The sequence below is a fragment of the Coregonus lavaretus genome, assembly GCF_964263955.1.
Source record: "Coregonus lavaretus genome assembly, chromosome: 13".
Taxonomy (NCBI): Eukaryota; Metazoa; Chordata; class Actinopteri; order Salmoniformes; family Salmonidae; genus Coregonus; species Coregonus lavaretus.
The window spans coordinates 7,334,784-7,356,261 of record NC_140000.1 but is presented as its reverse complement, the minus strand read 5'-3'; the positions used below and the strand labels follow the sequence as shown (position 1 = coordinate 7,356,261).

Genomic DNA, 21,478 nt, shown 5'->3' with positions numbered 1-21,478 from the left:
GTCTGCTGTAGTTACTACTGGTAGAGATGGAGAGTCTCAGTCTGCTGTAGTTACTACTGGTAGAGATGGAGAGTCTGTCTGCACATTTTAATTGTGTGTCCTTTGTTGTGTGTGTCTAGTCAGTTGTATTTTATGTAGGACAGTCTCAAGGCTGGGTGCTTCGACCCATTCAATGGTTGATGCCTTGTGTTTTTCTGCATGTGTGTGTCCTTTCTCTGCCGGAGCACCAAGCAGCTGCATGGGAGTTATAGATCAGGGTGTGTCAACTGTCCTGGATTCAGATGATTTAGTTTGTGTACGTGTGGCACTGTGGGTTGATTTGTATGGCAGATTGAATGGAGTCTGTCTGACATGCCCTGTCCTCAACAGAAACACGATTATTATAATTATTACACAACAGTGTGTGATCAGGCCCACACCAAGTGATTGTCAGCTAGGATGATTGTGTAATAACTAGGTCCGGATGGCATTCAGCTCTCCTTTTTAGTGTAGTGATTTAGGGGGAACTGCTGGAGTGGGCCTTGAACCAGTAACCCTGCGGTTACTTACAGGGAAAGGGCACTACCTCCTATGCCATAAAGGCCTAGACTCTTGGCAGAGGAAGTAGGTGTGACCCACTTGGTATTATTGAACCAAGTTAATCCCCGAGCCTCAAGAACGTTAGCGTACAGAGCTAAAGCCTAAATATATTGGCACCCTTACACCATTCATTATTTCTTCTTAAATCAGTTGAAATTGAAAAACGTTTGGTGTTCACACGTGTATTTGTTTGATTTACAATTGCACAGGACCAAAACAATCATAATAATCGAAACTGAAATTGAGATTTTTCACTTCAAAGTAAAAAAATAAAGACTAAATTAATACAAATTCTAATTAATTTGGTTCGAGGCAAGTGATACTCGGCAAGTGTAATTTATCTCACCTGTGGTAAGTTACAGGTGCATACTGGGTAAAAATAGCCGTTCAAACAGTTTTGAAAAGAGAAAACAGAACATTCTGCCCCATTGCAAGGGTGCCAATATATTTGACCGTATCTGTATACGCATGAGACTCGAGTCTTCATGACACAGGCAAGATGACTCATTCATACGAACGCAGTTTACCAAACCACTTCCGCTACAGAGAGAAGTGACAGTTAAAATACTACCTAGAGTTCTTTGAAAAATGACATCACCATAGCAACCGTCTCTATATAACTAATGATCGCATTCAGTCTCGCTCTCCCGCTTAGAGCACGTCATGGTGCCTTGAGACGCATCTCGCCTCAGACAAAGTGCATTGTGGGTTCTATAGACCATGGTGTTTTGCACGTGTACAGCAGACAAAAGAGTCACACAGTCAATCTCTATCCAGACAGTGATCTTTGTTGTGAGGACAGGACACACACCAATGGAAGGATGTTAGAAACGCACCTGTGTGTCTAACATGCACGCACAAGAACAGACACACACACACACACACTCATATATAAGTAGACTGGGAGTGTGAGAGTCCAGGCTTATTGTTTAAGAAGGTATGAATAGAGATGTGGTATTAACCTTATAGGTCACTGCATTAGTGCATTAGGGCACATCCATTCACTAGGCTTTAATCCAGGGCCCACAGACTCACCGTTTTACTGTCATATTCATCAGAAAGTTATTAATAGCAGACAACAAGCATTCGCAGCAGATGAAGAAAGGGTCTGTTTGGGACTGGACCAGCTGCTCTGACTCTGACTGGACCGGCTGCTCTGACTCTGACTGGACCGGCTGCTCTGACTCTGACTGGACCAGCTGCTCTGACTCTGACTGGACCTGCTGCTCTGACTCTGACTGGACCGGCTGCTCAGACTCTGACTGGACCGGCTGCTCAGAGGCTCAGAATCTCTAGAGGCCATTGGACACATGGAGACCCACCCAGGAGACTATAATCCAGGGGTCAGAGGTCAGAGAATAGTATAGTGTGGATATAGTCAACCAGACAGAGAAGTGGTACTGAGAGAGAGAGGAGAGTTGTTGTTTTGGTCCAAATTCAAGAAGAAGACTTGTAGTACTACCTTGGCCCTCAGCTGTCTCAGGAGCTAAACACCCAGGACTCCAGCCGCAGCCACCCCCTCCCACACACACACACACACACACACACACCCTGATGGTGCTTTAGCACTTGACAGGGATTTATTGTCCTCTCAGCCATCGGTCCAGCCGATGAGATCAGATGAGTTCAGCAGGGTTTAACACAGCAGCCTCTCCTCTCTGACCAGGACCTGATACCACAGCAGCGGACATGAGAGTGCCAGTGTACAGGGCCAAGCACCTGGGGTCTGTTGCATCAGCTGGGCTTACGACATAACACTATGAATGTCCGACATAGCATGATGCACTTTTGGTCAGACAAGCCCATTATACCTGTTGCACCACCCAGACGTAACATCCAGGCGGGTCCTACCTTCTGCTACACATGGGTCTAGAACCCATCTGTCTATCTCCTCATTTGAATTCCACGCTGTCACAGTCACTAGCCCATTTAAGCTTAATATCCTTGTCATCTATCGCCCTCCAGGTTCCCTTGGAGAGTTCATCAATGAGCTTGACGCCTTGATAAGTTCCTTTCCTGAGGATGGCTCACCCTTCACAGTCTTGGGGGATTTCAACCTCCCCACGTCTACATTTGACTCATTTCTCTCTGCCTCCTTCTTTCCACTCCTCTCCTCTTTTGACCTCACCCTCTCACCATCCCCCCCCACTCACAAGGCAGGCAATACGCTTGACTTCATCTTTACTAGATGTTGCTCTTCTACTAATCTCACTGCAACTCCCCTCCATGTCTCCGACCACTACTTTGTATCCTTTTCTCTCTCGCTCTCCTCCAACACTACTCACTCTGCCCCTACACAGATGGTAACGCGCCGCCGCAACCTTCGCTCTCTCTCTCCCACTACTCTCTCCTCTTCCATCCTATCATCTCTTCCCTCTGCTCAATCCTTCTCCCTCCAATCTCCTGATTCTGCCTCCTCAACCCTCCTCTCCTCCCTTTCTGCATCCTTTGACTCCCTGTGTCCCCTATCCTCCCGGCCGGCTCGGTCCTCCCCTCCAGCTCTGTGGCTTGATGACTCATTGCGAGCTCACAGAACAGAGCTCCGGGCAGCTGAGCGGAAATGGAAGAAAACTAAACTCCCTGCCGACCTGGCATCTTTTCACTCCCTCCTCTCTACATTTTCTTCATCTGTTTCTGCTGCTAAGGCCACTTTCTACCACTCTAAATTCCAAGCATCTGCCTCTAACCCTAGGAAGCTCTTTGCCACATTCTCCTCACTGCTGAATCCTCCCCCCCCCCCCCCCCCTCCTCCCTCTCTGTGGATGACTTTGTCAACCACTTTGAAAAGAAGGTTGACGACATCCGATCCTCGTTTGTTAAGTCTAATGACACTGCTGGTCCTGCTCACACTGCCCTACCCTATGCTTTGACTTCTTTCTCCCCTCTCTCTCCAGATAAAATCTTGCGACTAGTGACTGCAGGCCGCCCAACAACCTGCCCGCTTGACCCCATCCCCTCCTCTCTTCTCCAGACCATCTCCGGTGACCTTCTCCCCTACCTCACCTCGCTGATCAACTCATCCTTGACCGCTGGCCATGTCCCTTCCGTCTTCAAGAGAGCGAGAGTTGCACCCCTTCTCAAAAAACCAACACTCGATCCCACTGATGTCAACAACTACAGACCAGTATCCCTTCTTTCTTTTCTTTCCAAAACTATTGAGCGTGCCGTCTTTAGCCAACTCTCTTGCTATCTCTCTCAGAATGACCTTCTTGATCCAAACCAGTCAGGTTTCAGGACTGGTCATTCAACTGAGACTGCTCTTCTCTGTGTCACGGAGGCTCTCCGCACTGCTAAAGCTAACTCTCTCTCCTCTGCTCTTGTCCTTCTAGACCTGTCTGCTGCCTTTGATACAGTGAACCATCAGATCCTCCTCTCCACCCTCTCCGAGCTGGGCATCTCCGGCGCGGCTCACTCCTGGATTGCGTCCTACCTGACCGGTCGCTCCTACCAAGTGGCGTGGCGAGAAGCTGTCTCCGCACCACGTGCTCTCACCACTGGTGTCCCCCAGGGCTCAGTTCTAGGCCCTCTCCTTTTCTCCCTATACACCAAGTCACTTGGCTCTGTCATATCCTCACATGGCCTCTCCTATCATTGCTACGCTGACGATACACAACTAATCTTCTCCTTTCCCCCTTCTGATAACCAGGTGGCGAATCGCATCTCTGCATGTCTGGCCGACATATCAGTATGGATGACGGATCACCACCTCAAGCTGAACCCTGGCAAGACGGAGCTGCTCTTCCTCCCGGGGAAGGACTGCCCGTTCCATGATCTCGCCATCACGGTTGACAACTCCGTTGTGTCCTCCTCCCAGAGTGCGAAGAGCCTTGGCGTGACCCTGGACAACACCCTGTCGTTCTCCGCCAACATCAAGGCGGTGACCCGATCCTGCAGGTTCATGCTCTACAACATTCGGAGAGTACGACCCTGCCTTACACAGGAAGCGGCACAGGTCCTAATCCAGGCACTTGTCATCTCCCGTCTGGATTACTGCAACTCGCTGTTGGCTGGGCTCCCTGCCTGTGCCATTAAACCCCTACAACTCATCCAGAATGCCGCAGCCCGTCTGGTGTTCAACCTTCCCAAGTTCTCTCACGTCACCCCCCTCCTCCGCACACTCCACTGGCTTCCAGTTGAAGCTCGCATCCGTTACAAGACCATGGTGCTTGCCTATGGAGCAGTGAGGGGAACGGCACCTCCGTACCTTCAGGCTCTGATCAGTCCCTACACCCAGGCGAGGGCATTGCGTTCATCCACCTCTGGCCTGCTGGCTCCCCTTCCTCTGCGGAAGCACAGTTCCCGCTCAGCCCAGTCAAAGCTGTTCGCTGCTCTGGCACCCCAATGGTGGAACAAGCTCCCTCACGACGCCAGGACAGCGGAGTCACTCACCACCTTCCGGAAACATTTGAAACCCCACCTCTTTAAGGAACACCTGGGATAGGATAAAGTAATCCTTCTACCCCCCCCCCCCCCCCCCCCCCCCCCAAAAAAAAAAAAAGTATAATTGTAAAGTGGTTATCCCACTGGCTATAGGGTGAATGCACCAATTTGTAGTCGCTCTGGATAAGAGCGTCTGCTAAATGACGTAAATGTGCCCTTGAGCAAGGCACTTAACCCTAATTGCTCCTGTAAGTCGCTCTGGATAAGAGCGTCTGCTAAATGACTAAAATGTAAAATGTAGATCCTACACTCAGTGGACAGGCATAGGTTTGAAACTCAACGCCAACCATCATTATCTACAGCAGTGTGTGTGTGAGCGTTCCTCATCTCTGCTCTCTGCCTGCCTGTCTGTCCGGCTGTCCTCAGGTGAATCTGATTGGTCCTGACCCCTGACCCCAGGTTAGAACAGCTCCAGATTACAGTGTTAGGATCAGAGATAGAGCCACTGTCTCAGTGAGCTAACCAACCTTCATGCTGTTACCTGAGGAGACCTGAGGATGTGCAGCCAGTGACAACCGTTTGGACTACTGCAGGGTTTCCCAAACTCGGTCCTGGGAACCCCCCCCCCCATGGGTGCACAATTCGCACTACACCGCTACGGGAGGGGGGGGCCCGGGACATAGTTTGGGAAACCCAGGACTACGGCACCTTATAGACATATGAAATGAAACCTGGCCCCATAATGTAAATTGTATATAAATGTGGATGACAGGACTCAGTGAGCCCTGAGTGGTGAAATAGTGTGTGTGTGTGAGTGGATATGTGGAAGTGTGATTGTGTGGACTTACCACTGTCATTATTTTGGTTTGTTCGGTAGGAAAAGAGATGCAAATGCATAGGTGGGGTGAGGACATCAGAGGACCGTGTGACTCGTGATGTAACTCCTGACCCAGTATGACTCGTGGTGTAACTTCTGGCTCAGTGTTTCATCTCATTGACAGTATTAATCTAAGTCTTCTGTAAGCCTACTGCATTAAACCTACCTCTAAATATATCTGTTCATTCAGCTTCTTTACCAGTCAGAGGTTAATGGAGACATAGGCCTGCATCAGGAGGAATTGTGATAATGATATCGTAAATGCATTCTGATGCCCTATATACCTCATCTAGAGGCAGGGGGCACAAAGTACCTGAGGATGGCTGGGGGCGGGCTGGGCCCCTTGTCTGTAAATTTGATAATTTTGCTTTTTCCTTCAATCTAGAGCCATAATAATTATGCTTAATTATATGTCAAAAATGTTTATTTTTCTGCGTATCTAAGCATACTTCTTGAGCTGTCTGTATCCTCCTGACTGGTGTTTTTAAAAAAAGAAACTAATGATTCTCTGCTAAAATCTGGGTAAAATATTAAAAGGAATGTGAGTCTTATTCATTACATTTAGTAATTTCTTGCTTTTCTAAAGTCTGCTAACCTTGCCAAAAGGCTTGCCAGCTAAGAAAGTTAGACAAGCTACAGTGCATTCCTCATCAATCTACACACAATACCCTATAATGACAAAGCGAAAACAGGTTTTTATAATTTTTTTCATGGGGGCGGCAGGTAGCTTAGTGGTTAAGAGCGTTGTGCCAGTAACCGAAAGGTCGCTGGTTCTAATCCCGGAGCCGACTAGGTGAAAAATCTGTCGATGTGCCCTTGAGCAAGGCACTTAACCCTAATTGCTCCTGTAAGTCGCTCTGGATAAGAGCGTCTGCTAAGTTACTAATTATTTATTTAATTATTTCATATTTATAACAAATAAAAAACATAAATACCTTATTTACATAAGTATTCAGACCCTGGCCTCCCGAGTGGCGCATCGGTCTAAGACACTGCATTGCAGTGCTAGGCTGCGATCCCGGGCTGTGTAGCAGCCGGCCACAACCGGGAGTCCTTGTCCCATCGCGCTCTAACGACTCCTGTGGCTGGCCGGGCGCATGCACGCTGACACGGTCGCCAGTTGTACGGTGTTTCCACCGACACATTGGTGCGGCTGGCTTCCGGGTTAAGCGAGCAGTGTGTCAAGAAGCAGTGCGACTTGGCAGGGTCGTGTTTCGGAGGACAAATGGCTCTCAACCTTCGCCTCTCCCGAGTCTGTATGGGAGTTGCAGTGATTGGACAAGACTGTAACCAATCACGAAAAAAGGGGTAAAAAAAATAATATATATATATATATATATATATATATATATATATATATATATATATATAAGTATTCAGACCCTTTGCTACGAGAATCGAAATTGAGCTCATGTGCATCCTTTTTCCATTGATCATCCTTGAGATATTTCTACAACTTGACTGGAGTCCACCTGTGGTAAATTAAATTGATTTGACATGATTTGGAAAGGCACACACCTGTCTAAATAAGATCCCACAGTTGACAGTGCATGTCAGAGCAAAAACCAAGCCATGAGGTCGAAGGAATTCTCCGTAGAGCTCAGAGACAGCATTGAAGGTCCCCAAGAACACAGCGGCCTCCATCATTCTTAAATGGAAGAAGTTTGGAACCACCAAGACTCATCCTAGAGCTGGCTGCTCGGCCAAACTGAGCAATCGGGGGAGAAGGGCCTTGGTCAGGGAGGTGACCAAGAACCCGATGGTCACTCTGACAGAGCTCCAGAATTCCTCTGTGGAGATAGGATAACCTTCCAGAAGGACAACCATCTCTGCAGCACTCCACCAATCAGGCCTTTATGGTAAAGTGGCCAGACAGAAGCCACTCCTCGGTAAAAGACAGCCCGCTTGAAGTTTGCCAAAAGGCACCTAAAGGACTCTCAGACCATGAGAAACAAGATTCTCTGGTCTGATGAAACCAAGATTGAACTCTTTGGTCTGAATGCCAAGGTTCACCTCTGGAGGAATCCTGGCACCATCCCTACGGTGAAGGATGGTAGTGGCAGCATCATGCTGTGGGGATGTTTTTCAGTGGCAGGGACTGGGAGACTAGTCAGGATTGAGGGAAGATGAACGGCGCAAAGTACAGAGAGATCCTTGATGAAAACTTGCTCCAGAGCGCTCAGGACCTCAGACTGGGGCGAAGGTTCACCTTCCAGCAAGACAATGACCCTAAGCACACAGCCAAGACAACGCAGGAGTGGCTTCGGGACAAGTCTCTGAATGTCCTTGAGTGGCCCAGCCAGAGCCCGGACTTGAACCCGATCTAACATCTCTGGAGAGACCTGAAAATAGCTGTGCAGTGATGCCCCTCATCCAACCCGACAGAAACTCCCCAAATACAGGTGTGCCAAGCTTGTAGCGTCATACCCAAGAAGACTCAAGGCTGTAATCGCTGCCAAAAGTGCTTCAACAAAGTACTGAGTAAAGGGTCTGAATACTTATGTAAATAAAAATTTCAGTTTATTTTTATACATTTGCAAAAATGTCTAAAAACCTTTTTTTGCTTTGTTATTATGGGGTATCGTGTGTAGATTGGTGAGAGAAAAAAACAATTTCATCCATTTTAGAATAAGGCTGTAATGTAACAAAATGTGGAAAAGTCAAGGGGTCTGAATACTTTCCAAATGCACTGTAGCTACTCTTACTTGACAGCCTGAAATGGCTATTGGTAGCTAGCTATGAGGCTACCTAAAGCTAACGTCATAAAATTGCTATGTGGCTAGTAGTATTACAGAGAAACAACAACAACATATATTTAATTTTTTAAACAGGACAAATCTGAGGGGGAACGTGCCCTTGTGGCCCTTATGGGCATGACGCCTCTGCCTAGAGGAATAAGGACTGGGGCCTTCTGTCACTCAAATGCATGGCTTTTTATTACCTTTTTCCATTGCAGCACCAGAGTGTAACCAGTGATTATGTTAATGTTGGCTCTACTGTTATTTTTTGGGAAGTGTGTTTCCATCACCCAGGGTGACACTAGAGACTTGTGAAGAGGAGAATCAACAACTTCTGCATAGTCAAAACAGTTGCTTTGTGAGAAAGTGTTAACCCTGGATGTTAATGCGTGTTCACAGTTAGCCATTGTTATGTAAAGGCCATCTCAGTCACCAGGTCTCAACCCAATTGAACACTTATGGGAGATTCTGGAGCAGCGCCTTAGACAGCGGTTTCCACCAACATCAACAAAACACCAAATTAGAGTTCCAGACACTTGTAGAATCTAAGCCAAGATGCATTGAGCTTTTCTGGCTGGTGGTGGCCCAATGCCCTATTAAGACACTTTATGTTGGTGTTTCCTTTATTTTGGCAGTTACCTGTACTTTATGATCAACCTGGTCTCAGAGAATTTCGTATTTTGTACGTAAATCCATACACCTCATTTAGTATGATATGTTACGTTTTGTATGGTATGTATTAATTTGTGGATGTCAATCATCCCTTTCGTATGATATGTTACGAATTACAATTCGTATGATAAGTTACGAATTTGCAAAATGTACAATGTGTTTCAAATTTGCAAAACACATGATATGTTATGAATTCCAATTTTTTGTTGCTAACGTTTTCTAGGTGGCACCACCACCTTTTGTTTTTGCCTTAAAGCTGCAACATGTAACTTTTTTGGCGACCTGACCAAATTCACACAGAAATGTGAGTTAGAAATCTGTCATTGTCATTGAAAGCAAGTCTAAGAAGCGGTAGATCTGTTCTATGTCTGTTATTTCTATGCTTCCCATTCTTAAGTTTCGTTTTTGCGTCTTTTACTTTCGGTTTTGTACACCAGCTTCAAACACCTGAAAATGAAATATTTTTGGTTGCGGAAAATATATTTCACAGCGGTTTAGATTCAATACAATGACTCTTTACACTATATTTTACATTTTTAGTCATTTAGCAGACGCTCTTATCCAGAGCGACTTACAGTTAGTGAGTGCATACATTATTATTTTTTATTTTTTCATACTGGCCCCCCGTGGGAATCGAACCCACAACCCTGGCGTTGCAAACGCCATGCTCTACCAACTGAGCTACATCCCTGCCGGCCATTCCCTCCCCTACCCTGGACGACGCTGGGCCAATTGTGCGCCGCCCCATGGGTCTCCCGGTCGCGGCCGGCTATGACAGAGCCTGGATTCGAACCAGGATCTCTAGTGGCACAGCTAGCACTGCGATGCAGTGCATCTTTATAACCTTCTGTCTCATGTAATCATACCAAACATAACATATCATACTACTACTATACTAATTTGTTTGTCCCGGATTTACATTTACTAGTCTATGAGACCAGGCTGTTATGATATGTCCCTGCTCAGCCTCTATAGTATCAGGAACATGTAGGCAGGCATACAGTACACATGTGGAAACACACATCTCCACTTATCCACTGCTGCCTCTGGGTGGGAGGGCCAGACCCCCTCAACACCACTGGCCCGAGCCGTGAGAATGTACACGGCTAAGGGAGGGGACACAGACTTGACGTCAAGGAACCCCTCTCTCGCGCTGAGCCCTCCTTTATATAAATCTCGCCGCGGATGAAATCCCATTATAACATTAGAGAGAGACCGATTTACGGGATTACTCGCGCTCACAGTGGTCAGAGACATCAACCAAACAGCCTCTTCTTCTCTCTCCCCTCTCGAGGATTTAACTGTCTACCGGCACTAATGCGTGACTTCCACCGATGTGGAACAACTTCTGACATTTGCTCATAGCATTTGATGAACTCTTATTCCTGAGTTTGGACATTCGGTTGTATCCAGTCTTCATCAATTTCATTTAATTATGGACTTGTAGGATTTATTTAACTTTCTGAGAATACTGAGGAGATTCACATCTATTCCATTATTTATCTTATAGTCCAGTCCAAGGGTGTTTTTTCAGCTCACCTTTATTTTTAAAGGCCGAGTTTTATTAGTTGTATTTATTGTATTATCTTATCATCATGCTGTTGAGCATGCGACGACACAGTCTGCGGCTGCAGCACCAACTCCACCGGTGGAGCATCAGTGATACCGGGAGCCACCTCTCAGACAGCCTCGCGCCTCCAGCCTGCATGTCCCGCTCCAAATCCTGTACGAACTCCACCGGGGAATCGGATGGGAGCCGCTACAGCTTGGCCTCTTCAGACTCCACAGACTCCGTCATCTCCACTGAGTCTACCGGGAATACCGGGGGCAGCTCGAGACCGTTTCACGTGGTGCTGCTGGGCGCCAGAGGGGTCGGTAAATCCGCGATTGCCAGCATCTTCGCTGGAGCGATGGACAGTGACGAGTTCGAACTCTGTGGAGGTGAATTAATTACAATGTGCTTGATAGTAAGGAAAATATGTTTTATAGGGTAAGCCAATATTATAAATTAGTGATGGATGTATTTAATGTTTCTGTGCGTAATGGGCATATAGGGAAACATTCACTTGGGCTCCTTTTTACGCATCCATCTTACATCAAAATAAAAGTAAGGTGCTTTAACAATTCTATTTGTATGACTCTAAATATCGATGTTGGTTGTGAAAGTGCTTCTTAACACAGTGATTGGTTTGTGCTTCAGATGAGGTGTGTGAGCAGACCATCACAGTGGATGGAGAGAAAGCCACAGTCACTCTAGTGGACAACTGGGACTCAGAGGTAAAGAGAGAAGCTTCTCATGGTTACTTGATGAAACTCTAGTCTGTAGGCCTAGTCTCAACTCTGTCTTGCTGTGTGTGTGTTTTTGCCATACTCTAACAGTGTGTTTACATATCACAGCTCTAACCTAGTCTCTATTTTGTGTTCCCTTCAGGATGAGGGAGGGTCGTCTCAGGACCAGTGTATCCAGACAGGTGATGCGTACCTGCTGGTCTACTCTATAACTGACCGGTCCTCCTTCCTGCAAGCCTCAGAGCTGCGTATATCCCTCCGCCAACACCGCCCCGCCCACCACACGCCAATCATCCTGGTGGGAAACAAGTGTGACCTGGTCCGCCGCAGAGAGGTATCAATTACCGGTGAGATTAGAGGCACAGGCTTGGTGTGTGTGTGTGTGTGCATGCATGCACATGTGTATGTGTTACAGAGGGCTGTGGATGAGCTATGGTGTTTGATAGTGAGTGTGTTTCTGAGTTTCTCGGCAGCTGTCTGACTGTGTGGGACTGTTTTTGTCTCCAGAGGGTCGTGCGTGTGCTGCAGTGTTTGACTGTAAGTTCATCGAGACGTCAGCAGCGATGCAACACAACGTCTGGCCAGCCTTCCATGGCATCGTACAGCAGCTACGACTACGCAGAGACACCAAGGAGAACAACGACCGCCGCAGACACACCCACTCACACACACGCTGCGACAGCATACCCAAGAAGGCCAAACGCCTCCTGGACAAGATGGTGGCCAAGAACAATGCCAACGCCGCGTTCCGTCTGAAGTCCAAATCCTGCCATGACCTTTCAGTGCTCTGAGACCCAGGACACACGCACACACACACAGCCCCGCCCCTACTGCAGTCTACATTAGACTGACCCCTCAAAACTGTCGCCCCATTCGCCAGCCTCTGTGACGGTCTGGAGAATCAACCAATGGACATGCAGTGTTCTGACACTGAAAAAGGGAAAGAGAGAGAGGTGCCAGATCATTAGTGATCTCTAATCCTTTTAGGGTCATGAGAGATGTTAATTCCTGTCCTTTTTTCATCCCTCACTCTCTCCTCTCTCTCTCTTTCTGCTTTAACTAGGTTACCAGGGCAGTTTTCAGCCTGACAACAAGGTGTTTGTATGTCTGTGGTGTTGTACATAGTCCTATCTGTCCAATTGAGAACTGACAATCTGCACTGCTTATCTTGTGTATGTTTTGCTACGTGTGGATATTTTCCATTGGTTTTGTTTAGCTGTGGAATAAAATCCATATTTTCTTTAAAATGTCATTTTGTTCACTTGTTGTCTTTGTCCTGCTAGACTCCAATAACATCACACACACAAACATGCTATGGGAACATGACTCAGCAGGTGACACAGAGCAGTTATCCTCCCCTCAGAGATAACTCCATAGTGTGTGTGTTTCCACCAGGATGATTGGCACTGACCCCCTAGAGACCTGGGATTGGTGCCAGGGCAGTAGCGTGTGTGAGAGAGGGATAATTAGGCTACTTTCAGCCAGAGTGTGTTTGGGGTCCAGCTAAATCTGTTACGAGATTGAAGCCAGCAGGGAAAGAGAGAGCCATGTCTGTATGAATGACTGCCTGGAGAGGGCTGCCTTTAGAAACACTCATTCAATTGATGAAGGGAAACTAGACACACAGACACGTCTTGTACAGTGGTATCTCAGATTGTGAGAAGTAAGTGAGTTGCCAAGGTAACATCCTGGAGGAGGAGTCAAGAACTAGGACATGGTTAAATAGCAGCCTGATGAAATGTCATTTGTCTGTCTACGTTTGTGTCAGGGGTGTAGGCATGGCCCTGCCGGGACCACCCACTGGGGAAGCCAGGCCCTGCCAGGCCCACCCACTGGGGAGCCAGGCCCTGCCAGGCCCACCCACTGGGGAACCAGGCCCTGCCAGGCCCACCCAGTGGGGAGCCAGGCCCTGCCAGGCCCACCCACTGGGGAACCAGGCCCTGCCAGGCCCACCCACTGGGGAGCCAGGCCCTGCCAGGCCCACCCACTGGGGAGCCAGGCCCTGCCAGGACCACCCACTGGGGAAGCCAGGCCCTGCCAGGCCCACCCACTGGGGAGCCAGGCCCTGCCAGGCCCACCCAATCAGATTGAGCAAAAACAATAAAATGCAGGCCTACCCACCAAAGAATTTCTGGCTACGCCCCTAGTGTGTGTGTGTGTGTGTGCATGCGTGTGTATTTGTGTTCCTTATCTCAGAGGCAAGGTACATTAGGTTGATATCCGAAGCTTGTTTCAGTACTTTACCACTCTGACTCATCAAAGTAGACTATTATTGATTATCGATCACCTACTGAATGAGTCATCAGGGAGATGAATACCTTCATCCTCATCATCCTCATCATCATTGGCAGCACTATTACTGACCAAGCGTTCATGGAGGGACAGAGAACTACATAGACTCAGTGAGATATGGGTTTGTGGTTATAGATTTGAGTAAATCTCAACTAACCATACGGTACCTTTATTTTAGACCAGTGGGTTTGAACTGTGACACACCTGAAGCCTTTTTAATCTTCTTGTGATGCCAAGTACACAACACCCGTGTAGCTCAGTTGGTAGAGCATGGCGCTTGCAACGCCAGGGTTGTGGGTTCAATTCCCATGGGGGGCCAGTGTGAAGAAGAAAAAAAAAAATGTATGCACTCACTAACTGTAAGTCGCTCTGGATAAGAGTGTCTGCTAAATGACAAAAACATTAAAAAAAAATTTTTTAATACAACCTAGTCTTTAGAGGTGACTCAAGATGAACTGGCCTGTCTGACTATTTAGGAAACAGTTCCTCATTCCACCAATCAGCACACTGTATCAGTTCATTATAACAGGGGACCTGTCAGAGGTGTGTCACTCTGTGTGAGAAGCAGTCATATCTGTGTCTGAGCAAAGCTCCTCTAAACAGCTTACTACTAGACATTCTCAGACAGGAAGCAGTTCATAAAGTCAAAGGTTAAAGTCCGTTGTGAGTGAGAAACTTTTCCAGTCCTTTGTAATCCCCACCTCCACCTCCACCCTTACAGATTGTTCAGTCTGCCTGCTGGTTCTGTGTGGTGATGAGTCCAGTAGCCAGTTGTATGGTTCCTAAGGCCTGTAGTGACAGGAGGAACTCCAATAGGGACTTAGCACTGAATATTCATACATACATTTCAAAGTACAGTACTTTTTGTTCCTGTGTCCTGTTCATGGTTGACATTCTGTGATGTTCATGTTATACTATATTATAATAATGTTATATTAATTTATTACATCCCTTATTTACACTCACTTCTCCTGTCCCCCTGCTTCTCTATTGGCTGGGCCTGCTGTCGGGGCGGGGAGATTAGACAATGATTAGGTTCCATAAAGTGTTGCATGTTAATGTTGAGTTAACGTTTGACCAGGCTGGATGGGGCTGTAGCGATCACACTACAGTCCAAGGAGTGACACTGGAACTCTTAAGCAAGGTATGTCTCTCCCTCTTCTTCGCTCCCTCTTTCATTCCCTCTCGCTCTCTCTCTTTTTCTGTGTCATCAATGTTGAGTTGAAGCCTGTATCTGTTGGTTACTTCTGTTTTGTATATTTGTGTTTAATATTGAGCATTTTCCGTTAGGGGATTTCTGTTGGGTGTGTGTAGTGATCTTGACTTGACTTTGCCAGGGCCTGTGTGTGTGGGGGGTGTTGGCCAGTGTGTGTGTTTGTGTGTGAGTGTGTGTGTATATATGGCAGCTTGAAGTCTGTGTTATTGAACACCACTGTCCTGGGGCCTCTGGAGCCTCTGGGGTCTGGTTTCTGGGTCAGACACAGGGGCCTGGCTTTGATCTGGTCTGGTCTTGAGGGCAGAAAGACACCAAAGGTCACTCAGTGTTGGCCTTCTAGAGAGAGGCCTAGAGCAGGCCTCACACAATGTTAGAAAAATGCATTCTAAGGGTTGAGATGAATCTGTTTTATAACGGAGACATGTCGCAACATCTCAGAGTAGTGTGTTTCCTTTAGTCATCCATCTTGTGCTTGTCTGGGAGTGCTGGTTTGCTGTGTTCTGATCCCCATGTGTTGTGCATGATTAGTAATGGCGATGCTGGCCTGTGTCAGTCAGTCAGTCAGTCAGTCAGCAGGGACAGAACTCCTGGAGACACAGAGAGTGCAGAGAGCCAGCGGGAGAGAGATGTAACAGGTGACTAACAGAAGAGAGTTTGTGTTTTAGGAGAAGGTAGTAGATAAGATTTGAGCAGTAGCTAGATAGTGAGACAAGTAATGGGAGTTCTATGTAGGGACCACAGGTGACCGGTGGCACCTTAATTGGGGAGTACAGGCTCATAGTAATGGCTGGCATGGAATAAATTGAATGGTATCGAACACATCAAACACATGGTTTCTATGTGTTTGATACCATTCACTCCATTCCAGCCATTATTATGAGCAATCCTCCCCTCAGCAGCCCCCTGTGGTAGGGAAAATTAAATGCACTGTCAGGTAGAGCGTATCGTGCTGCGAGCGAAGCAAAGGTCATCTGCAGCCGCAAGCCTCAAAGTCACCTTCACACTCTTAATATACACCTATCACCTCTCTCTGCCCTCTACAAGACTGGGTCATACACATAGACTCACACGTACTGGACACGCTATAGACTCACACGTACTGGACACACTGACACAGTTAGAGAAACAGGTAAAACACAAACACACACTGTACAGATGCACATCCTGTTGAGGTGTGTTATATCCACTCTGTTCTCGTTGTACAGAACAGAATGTCCTTTCCTTGTTGGTGTCCTTTAGCCTGTCATGGAGACGTGTACATCAGAAGGCTGAGGTTATGGTTGTGTGTGTTCTGGAGTATATTTACATTTGACACTTTAGTCATTTAGCAGATGCTCTTATCCAGAGCGACTTACAATTAGTGCATTCATCTTAAGATAGCTAGGTGAGACAACAACACATCACAATCGTATCAAGTACTTTTTCCGTTATCACAGTATTTATCAGCAAAGTCAGTGTTAGTGGGAAAAGGGGCGCTGTGAGAGTTATTTAAGATACTTCAAAGAGGTAGGGTTTCAGAACGGCTCGTAATAATGTCCGGAACGGAGCAAATGGAATGGCATCAAACACCTGGAAACCATGAGTTTAACGTATTTCATACCATTCCACTGACTCTGCTCCAGTCATTACCACAAGCCCATCCTCCCCAATTAAGGTGCCACCAACCTCCTGTGATATATATATTTCTAAAGATGACAGGTGTGTGGTTGTGTGTGTGTTGTGAATCTTCATGAAAGTGTTTATAGTGAAGGAGTGTCAGTAGAGATGAGCATTAGCTCTCAGTAGATTTATTCTGTTCCTCACATCTGTCTCTGTCTCTGTATGACTGCTGCTGTTGGAGCAAGGAGGGGCTCACTGACTGACACTATTTCAATCTACAGTAATACACACACACCTTTAGGGTATTTTTACTCTCTCTGTTCCCCCGCCCTAAGCTGTTATTTCAGGCTATGAGGTCACTGTCAGGTCATGGGGGGTCGCACACCCGAATGACCTTTCACTAACGAATGAGTCACATCTGGAGGGGGAGGGGGAGGGGGGTGGTGGTCGTCCAGTCATCTTCAAAAGGGAATACTTACACTAGATAACCTGGCTACCTGTCCCCTCTCTGCCCCTAGAGCTTTAAACGTCCTTGTATGGTCAGTCATGGCTGCCGCTGGCTCAAACCGACTTTCAGTTTCTAACCAGGGGGCGGGGCTATCTGGTTGAGTGGGAGGAGTCCTACACATGAAGGCCATTGACTTCCCCGTCAGCTCAAAGTCTGTCTGATAGAGAGAGAGATAGTGTGGCCCTGGCAGGGGATAGTTGGACTACAGTACACTCCCTTAGTGGATTCCTGTTAGTGATAGTAAGAGAGAGCCCTTGTCTCTAGTCCTTCAGGGGAATCAGTAACAGACTCTACTACCAGGGAAGGGAAGGTGCTGAAAAACGAACCACTTCTCACCACTGGTGGACCCATTCGCAAGCACGCACGCACGCACGCACGCACGCACGCACGCACGCACGCACGCACGCACGCACGCACGCACACACACACACACACACACACACCTAGACCAGGGTTTCCCAAACTCGGGCCTGGGGCCCCCCTGGGTGCACGTTTTGGTTGTTGCTCTAACTCTACACAGCTGATTCAAATAACGACTCATCATGAGTGGTCCTCTGTAGCTCAGCTGGTAGAGCACGGCGCTTGTAACGCCAAGGTAGTGGGTTCAATCCCCGGGACCACCCATACACAAAAATGTATGCACGCATGACTGTAAGTCGCTTTGGATAAAAGCGTCTGCTAAATGGCATATTATTATTATCATCAAGTTTTGATTATTTGAATCAGCTGTGTAGTGCTAGGGGGAAAAAAATTTGCACCCAGGGGGGCCCCAGGGACGAGTTTGGGAAACCCTGACCTACACAACCTCTCATTGACAAAGGCTTTATTACAGTCTACCTCTGTGTGTTCTACTTCTCCCCCATCTCCACCCCCTCCTCTCCCTCCCATCTTCCTCCTCTCAGAGTCTCGACACTGAAGCTCATCATGGCACATCCCACAATGCACCTGCTGCTGCTCAGCCTCCTCATCGGCACAGTGAGTTCATTACGATCTCAAATATTTTACGTTATACTGTATTACTCTACATGCATTAACTCTTACATTCATATTTGACTGTAACTGTCTGAGGAGTGAGACTTCTCTGGGTTCTGCTCCGGTTTGTTACTGCTGTGTGAGCTTTGGCTCTGGTTGGCATGGAAACATGCCACAGGGCGTTGTGCCGCCCTCTGTGACTTATTAGCGTACTGAAAGATTGAATGAGGGACAGACGCACAGGCTCACGCAGGCCAGACAGTCTCCTTCTGTGTAAATCTGTAGAGTCAATGAGTAACTGTCCTTCTGCAAGGAGAGAGAGAACATCTACTGCATGCTAAAGTGTTGTCCTTGAGAATCCCAAGGGTTTTACATTTTCATTACAGCCGAATACTGGCACACCTGATTCAACTAATCAAGGTGTTCATTTATAGTTGAGTGACTGAATCAGGAGTGCAAGTACTGGGCTTGTGCAAAAATGTGCAACTCTGGGGCTGTTCAACGAGGAACACTGGGCTACTGTATATTTATCACGTGTGTTGTGATAGGCTGCTGGGAAAGGCCTGGAGAAGGGACCACTGGAGAACAAGGTTCTAGACGTACCAGAGGGAACACCTGTACCCTACGCCCTCTACCAGGTAACACACACACACACAAACACACACCTGTCCCCTTCATTTCTTGTCTTTGTATTAATCCATTCTCTCTCCGTCTGCAGTTCCAAGCATCCCACCTTGAGGTTGATGGGTTCAGATTGACAGGAGAGACTGAAGGAAAGATCAGCATCTCAGAGGACGGCTGGCTCTACCTGGAACAGGCCCTGGACTGGGCCCACACACAGACACACACTCTAGAGGTAACACACACAGACACACACTCTAGAGGTAACACACACAGACACACACTCTAGAGGTAACACACACAGACACACACTCTAGAGGTAACACACACAGACCCACACTCTAGAGGTAACACACACACAGACACACACTCTAGAGGTAACACACACACAGACACACACTCTAGAGGTAACACACACAGACACACACTCTAGAGGTAACACACACAGACCCACACTCTAGAGGTAACACACACAGACCCACACTATAGTAGTTAACATACACAGACCCACACTATAGTAGTCAACATACACAGACCCACACTATAGTAGTTAACATATGCAGACCACACACTATAGTAGTTAACATACACAGACCCACACTATAGTAGTTAACATACACAGACCCACACTATAGTAGTTAACATACACAGACCCACACTATAGTAATTAACATACACAGACCCACATTATAGTAGTTAACATACACAGACCCACACTATAGTAGTTAACATACACAGACCCACACTATAGTAGTTAACATACACAGACCCACACTATAGTAGTTAACATACACAGACCCACACTATAGTAGTTAACATACACAGACCCACACTATAGTAGTTAACATACACAGACCACACGCTGTAGTTGTTAACATACACAGACCCACACTATAGTAGTTAACATACACAGACCCACACTATAGTAGTTAACATACACAGACCCACACTATAGTAGTTAACATACACAGACCACACGCTGTAGTTGTTAACACACCCGTGATACAAGTCAGTACTTGACGTCCATCCATGTCTGAGGACGTCAGGAGATGATGTGGAAACTGCCCACTAGAGGCAACAGTGAGCGCTGTTACCTTCAAGTAGGTTTTGGCGTTGTGGACAGGGATGGCGGATGGGCCTAAGCATCTGCCTCTGATTCAAAAGGTTGCTTGTTAAAATCCAGCGATAGAAAGTTGTTTTTGATATTTTCGTTTTATGCCTATCCCAAACCTTAACCCTTACCTTAACCATTCAGAGTTAATGTCTAACCTTAAGAATTTTGAGTTAATGCCTAAGCTTAACCTTAAACACTTCCAAATTTGACATTTGGAACAACTTCAAAATGTGATGTTTGAGAAACATGGATGAATGTCTAATTCTGACGTGAGACTGTGAGAGCTTGTAGGACACACACACATACATACACACACTGTAGAGGTAACACACACAGACATACACACACTGTAGAGGTAACACACACAGACATACACACACTGTAGAGGTAACACACACAGACATACACACACTGTAGAGGTAACACACAGACATACACACACTGTAGAGGTAACACACACAGACATACACACACTGTAGAGGTAACACACACAGACATACACACACTGTAGAGGTAACACACAGTCGGATAGCTGGTCGATTCCCAGATCTGACAAGTATCTGCATGCACACACATACACAATGACATTTTGTACAGACCCACACACACACATTTCAGCTTCATGTTGTTGTTGTTGTTGTTGTTGTGTTGTAGCTGGAGGCCTTAGTGGGTTCAGAACCAGTAGAAGGTCCAGTCAGCATCACCATCAACGTATTGGACGTCAACAACCATGCCCCCTCCTTCAACCAGACTGACTACAACGGCATCGTCAAGGAACGTACCCCCGCAGGTCTGTCTGTCTGTCACTCTGTCTGTCTGTCTGTCAGTCTGTCTGTCTGTCTGTTTCTCTGTCTGTCTGTGTGTTCATTATGTGTGTGTGTGTTGCAGGTGTTCCATTTGCGCGTGTGTTTGCTACTGACCTGGACGACCCAGAGTCTCCCAACGCCCATCTGAGTTACACCCTGGTCTCCCAGATCCCCAACAGAGACAACACACTGTTCTTCCAGATCAACAGCAACACAGGAGATATTTCTACTACTGCCGAGGGTAACACACACACACACGCACACACACACAAACACACACACACACTCACGGAGAGCCCCAAAGTGCACACACATAGATCATCCCAGATGTTGTGGTCTCTCATTTCATCCTGTATGAGTGGTAATCTGTGAGTTCTGCATCTGTAGTCTCACACCAGCCGAGATTACTACAACTAAACTCACGTGCTCCAGATTAACACATCAGATTAACACATGCTTGGTGTCATATTGACCACATGTACCACGTGATTATATTACTGATTCCAGCTGTGTGTGTATGTGTGTTCCTGCAGGAGAGCGTCTGCTGAAGGCCAGGGAAGGTGTTGTTCATTCCAGAGGAGGGGACTTTAGGGATTCTCTGAAGAAGAAGTTTGATGAGTACTGCACCCCCACAGATGACATCCCTTATGAACTCAACCCCTTCTACAGCTGTGTACAGAGAGCAGGTTTGTGTGTGCTTCACTGTACTTACTAGTAGTTTTAGATGAAACTCTAAAATCACTATTGTCAGGTAAGCCTGACCAAGATGGTCCAAGAGAGAGAGAGAGCGAGAGAGAGAGAGGATAAAGAGCGAG

The 21,478-nt window shown here is 47.0% G+C and overlaps 2 protein-coding genes across 2 annotated transcripts in view; both read left to right on the top strand.

Annotated features, from left to right (window-relative positions):
• Nucleotides 1-10,474: 10,474 nt before the first annotated feature.
• On the top strand, nt 10,475-12,787 carry LOC311140465 (GTP-binding protein GEM-like). The gene is made up of 4 exons (XM_084175536.1): nt 10,475-11,187; nt 11,447-11,523; nt 11,678-11,882; nt 12,043-12,787. Exons 1-4 carry the CDS (start codon nt 10,842-10,844, stop codon nt 12,324-12,326), a joined length of 912 nt encoding a protein of 303 aa, XP_084031662.1. The 5' UTR covers nt 10,475-10,841; the 3' UTR covers nt 12,327-12,787.
• Nucleotides 12,788-14,898: 2,111 nt separating this feature from the next.
• The window catches only part of LOC311139324 (cadherin-17-like), a gene marked incomplete at its 3' end in the record, with an annotated part of 10,706 nt that continues 4,126 nt past the window's right edge, over nt 14,899-21,478 (top strand). Inside the window, exons 1-7 of the mRNA XM_084174201.1 lie at nt 14,899-14,971; nt 18,053-18,125; nt 18,671-18,760; nt 18,841-18,978; nt 20,512-20,647; nt 20,746-20,904; nt 21,197-21,349. Coding sequence (XP_084030327.1) covers nt 18,075-18,125; nt 18,671-18,760; nt 18,841-18,978; nt 20,512-20,647; nt 20,746-20,904; nt 21,197-21,349 — 727 coding nt within the window. The 5' untranslated portion in view covers nt 14,899-14,971; nt 18,053-18,074. The remainder of the gene's footprint in view (nt 14,972-18,052; nt 18,126-18,670; nt 18,761-18,840; nt 18,979-20,511; nt 20,648-20,745; nt 20,905-21,196; nt 21,350-21,478) is intronic.

Excerpts from the sequence above, each read along its gene's own strand:
- LOC311140465 (XM_084175536.1), top strand. The coding sequence starts at position 10,842 with ATGCTGTTGAGCATGCGACGACACAGTCTGCGGCTGCAGCACCAACTC. Across the intron at positions 11,188-11,446 it reads CGAGTTCGAACTCTGTGGAG|ATGAGGTGTGTGAGCAGACC; the intron begins GTGAATTAATTA and ends TTTGTGCTTCAG. Across the intron at positions 11,883-12,042 it reads CAGAGAGGTATCAATTACCG|AGGGTCGTGCGTGTGCTGCA; the intron begins GTGAGATTAGAG and ends TTTTGTCTCCAG.